Genomic DNA, 4,751 nt, shown 5'->3' with positions numbered 1-4,751 from the left:
TTCGATTCCAGGCTGTATGACAACCGGCCGTGATTGGGAGTCCCATAAGGCAGCACACAATTGGCCCAGTGTCTTTAGGGTGTGGCCGGGGAAGGCTGTCATTGTAAACAATAATTTGTTCTTAACTCACTTGATAAGATTCAAACTCGCAACGTTTGAGTTGCTAGACATTTGCGTTATAAAAAGTAGAAATTAGTTGAAAAGTTACTAATTAGGTAAAATGCTAAAGTTGTCCGAGATGAGATTTGAATGTGCAGCCTTTGGGTTGCTAGACGTTCATGTTATACACCCACCCATCCACCCTGACCAACTTAAGTAACCATCTGTCTTTATACTACAATCTGTCGACATGTCACAGTGACATATTATTGTCCGACATCAAACTTGTCGTTGTTTTTATGAACAATAAGCCCATCCATTTAAACATTAATTTAGTATATGTCATTCTAGCAAACCAGGCAACTAAAGGCAACTTTCTTAACTTTCTTGGGGGGGGACTGTGGGAGGGGTCTCGAATGGTTGAGGGACAGCTATTGGGGAACTGTTGGGATCTATTGGGATTTTTGGAGGGTTCGGGTTCAAGTTTTTTGGCCTGGTGGTAGATCGGTCAACGTGCCCATGAGCAGGGCATTGACCCTGAATGCTTATGTGTGTCGCTCTGAATGGGAATCTGTTGGATGACTCTGGTATGATGTAGTTGTTGAGCGGCTTCACTGCAAGTATATTATACATTTTGAATATTCAATAAATAAAAAAAAATAAAAAAAATAAAAAATAAATAAAAACTTTCTAAACAATGTTTTGGTTCATTTCTAACGTTAAGTTAGCAGGCTAACCAGTTCAAATAATAACAATATTATAACAGACAATGTCTTAACTTTAGCTAAACAATGTTTTGGTTCATTTCTAACGTTAAGTTAGCAGGCTAACCAGTTCAAATAATAACAATATTATAACAGACAATGTCTTAACTTTAGCTAAACAATGTTTTGGTTCATTTCTAACGTTAAGTTAGCAGGCTAACCAGTTCAAATAACAACAATATTATAACAGACAATGTCTTAACTTTAGCTAAACAATGTTTTGGTTCATTTCTAACGTTAAGTTAGCAGGCTAACCAGTTCAAATAATAACAATATCATAACAGACAATGTCTTAACTTTAGCTAAATAATGATGGCAGTCAGCAAACAAACGTTTAAAGTGCATGCCGCCGCCTACATTTGTGAACCCTGCCAAGATAGACTACATGGAAGGCCTATTGTGTGTTGTTTTATTTGCCTGTGTTTTATAAATATAACCTGTGTGTGCCTGTGCCTGGTTGCAGAGTACAGCTAAAACTGGAAGACCAGTGTGATAGATCTGAAGATTAAGTTTCATCACTGGACACCTGCTCAACCTGAGATATCTGTTTGAGATTTCTGACACCAACAAAGAGCGCCTGCTGGACTTTGATGATTTGTGAGTGAATTCAGATGTGACTTTTCCTGATGTCATGATGTGGCTACTCTGTGATTTTTAGCTGAAGAGATTGTAGGTGCCAGCACATACACACAAATGTCATCCACAACAAGGAGGTAATCTTATCATAGGTCTCTCTGGGCTGGTTTCAAAACATCTCACATGAATACAAGTGGGTGCTAGTGTAACAGTATTGCTTCCGTCCCTCTCATCGCCCCAACCTGGGCTTGAACCAGGGACCCTCTGCACACATCAACAACAGCCACCAACGAAGTATCGTTACCCATCGCGCCACAAAAGTCACGGCCCTTGCAGAGCAAGGGGAACAGCTACTTCAAGGCCTCAGAGCCGAGTGAAGTCACCAATTGAAACGCTATTAGCGCGCACCACCGCTAACTAGCTAGCCATTTCACATCGGTTACACTACTAACACAGACTTACTTCCATTCCTCTCCTCTACCACCTAACAGTTCCTCATCTCTGAACATGGTCATCAGTACGTCAAGTATGAAGGCCAGAAAGGCAACAATTAACAATGCAGGCAAAGACAACTACAATTCCCTCCATTTTGAGGATCATCTTCTTCTTCTTTGGTATTATGGCGGTTCGCAAAAACAAATGTTATAGGTGCGTGCCGTCAGCTACTGTGTTGGCTGTGTATCAGCCTACTATTCTGTAGTATGAATTCATTACACTTTGTGAAAAATTTGCCCTACCAACTAACCTTAACCCCATAAAAACCTCATCACTATTCCACTACTTTGGCCCTATCTGATCCTCCACCAGGCCAGCAGCCTGGGAGGACGGGACACATTCAACACACCTTGGAACTCTTCTGCAGTAAAATCTCCTACACCCAAGTACTTCTCTGCAGCTGCCACCACAACATCTATCCTTTGTGATTTATGTTCCCTTCCTGTTGTACAGTTGACAACCATGGACATAAAGGACAAAGCGCCCACCTTACTGAAGCACATTATTCCTATCACTCTCTATTGACCTCGGCCTTGAAGAGTACCTCCAGGTAGTGCACACACATGTTTAACCTGTTTTAGAGAAGCAGTTATGTGAAGCTTCTGCATCTACTTAAAGCCAACACCTTGTTTGCTTTTAGTGCAGAACATAGGATGTGTGTCCCTGTATATTTTGTGTCTTGGTCAATATTGTGATGATATTGGTCTGTGTTGTGACTGTGTTTTCTCCCCTCCTCCAGCTGATGACCTATGATCTTAAGCAGGGTGCAACGGTTCCCAAGTCTCTCTAGAGCGAGGACAACAAGGACAAGGCCACCGGTGGCATCATTTGTGAGGTGGCACTCATGGGCACCGTCCAGGAGACGTCTTCTAAACACAAACACACACACACCTCATGATGTGATAGATTTGTTTACTTTAACTGGAATTGAGAAAATGATGTTGAATAAATTGGCTTTATATGATTCAAAATGATGAAATATACAGTCATCTTCCCAACAGGTCATTTGAAGTCATGATGGTTTCTGTGGTTTTGCACTGATGAACTGTTTCAATTCACAATCACATTCACAACTAATGTCCATGCAGTTGTCAGCTCTAGTTTTACGGTAATGTGACTAAAATAAATAATCAAGGCAATAGATTATATTTATTTCTGCAGGCCTTAAAAGAAACAAATATAAAAAATGTAAATCAGAAAAATATAACTAATTGAAGCAATGAACTTAATTAGATTATATTGTGGGTTCAGAAGATATCTGAAAGCTTGAGCATGAATAAAGTACAATCATCAACAATGGCAAACCTCAGATATGCAATGCATTAAATCTGCATCATTTGGCTACATTACTCAATGGGGTTGTTACTGTTGATGTTGCGATTGGAAAAAGTTGTGTCGCTGTGGGTGAATCTTCCTTTCAGAGTTGGTTGGGGGGTTTTGGCCATCACAGTGTTGCTGTGGATATCTTCTTCAGTTTGGAGCTGCACATAACACAGAATATGAAACTCATTTTGAGTTTGAAGCAGACTTACAAGATTTTACTTTTCAGAACAAGTGTGCTGGAAGGCAGTAGTTTGTACACGAAGACATTAAGTAAAACCCAAATGGCAAGTTTGATTGACATTCAGCCTTGAAACTCTCCTGTAAGTACGATTTGGTGTATTTGTAGCTCTGAGACATTTTGGTGTGTGTAGTTGAGTGAGAATGCTTTGTGTCTTAATTAAGAGGAGAGCATGTGTGTACCTGAGATGAACCAGAGCCGTCCTCACCCACTCGTCCTTAATGCTGGCGCATACCTTCTTGTTCTTCGTGGTATAGAAGCTACAACAGAAAACACACTTAACCCTCAACCTCATAGAGATTACAAATATGAGCATACATTTTGAGAGTATTGTAACTTTGTGTGTGTATATACATCATGCAGGGCTTACATGATAGCGTCATTGTTGCACACCTCCTTATAACTCTGTTGTTTGTAGCCTATTATCTTCGTGTAGGGTACAGGCTTCTCCTGGAACTCCACACAACAGTAAAGTTTCCGAGGACCATCTGAACACATATAAGCACACAAATCAGTCAGCCACAGGCAACATCAATTCAGATCACAAGAACATGAATGTCATGTGATAATAAGACCCCAAAACAAAGTTGGCAGGTCTCACTGCTAGATCTTACCGGAACTTGGTAAAAAAATAAAAATAATACAGTTTACATGGATAAACTGTTAAGCAGGTAAAGTGGTAAATTGGTTACCAGGTAAACTCACATGCTGCTGAGGTTGAACTAAACATGGTCACAATGCAGCAGAGAAGCAGGATTGTCTCTAGGTATCTGGAAGCCATGGTGATGGTACGTAGGACGAGAGAAGATACACTGAACAAATCTACTGACTGGTCCTATATACCCCTACAAACGTGTGTGTGTGCACGTGAATGTGTGTTTGTGGATTATACCCATATGTGTCAATCACATCCTACACTCCTAACCTTTGGTTTTCTAAATTGGGGACAGGAAGCCCACCTCTGCATCATAGCAGACAGAGATGCTAACACTGCAGTTTAGTGACACACAGAACTGTGCTTTCCTAATGGTGCTTGAATGGTGCTTGTTTTGATTGATATACATTCATAGTGTCCTTACAACTAGGCACCTCATCAAGGCACTTCTTGGCCTAACATCATACGTTTTGGGCTGACAGACAGAGGGTTGATGCTCAAGACCCACAGAAGCTACCGTTCCAATTCGCTCCTGTATTGTCCCTTCTGACATTTTCTGAATCTACAAGAAGTTGGAGAAACAACCACATAAAAATAAAAG

At 40.6% G+C, this 4,751-nt stretch overlaps 1 protein-coding gene across 1 annotated transcript; it reads right to left on the bottom strand.

The window, feature by feature from the left end:
* Nucleotides 1-2,829: 2,829 nt before the first annotated feature.
* On the bottom strand, nt 2,830-4,408 carry LOC110530649 (C-C motif chemokine 20). The gene is made up of 4 exons (XM_021613864.3): nt 4,201-4,408; nt 3,866-3,983; nt 3,678-3,755; nt 2,830-3,415 (listed from the first exon to the last, which is right to left on the bottom strand). Exons 1-4 carry the CDS (start codon nt 4,274-4,276, stop codon nt 3,379-3,381), a joined length of 309 nt encoding a protein of 102 aa, XP_021469539.3. The 5' UTR covers nt 4,277-4,408; the 3' UTR covers nt 2,830-3,378.
* Nucleotides 4,409-4,751: the final 343 nt, after the last annotated feature.

Source organism: Oncorhynchus mykiss, chromosome 8 (assembly GCF_057628025.1).
Source record: "Oncorhynchus mykiss isolate SJ-2025 chromosome 8, ASM5762802v1, whole genome shotgun sequence".
NCBI lineage: Eukaryota > Metazoa > Chordata > Actinopteri > Salmoniformes > Salmonidae > Oncorhynchus > Oncorhynchus mykiss.
Note: the sequence above shows the minus strand (reverse complement) of the source record. Positions and strands in the feature narration are given on the sequence as shown.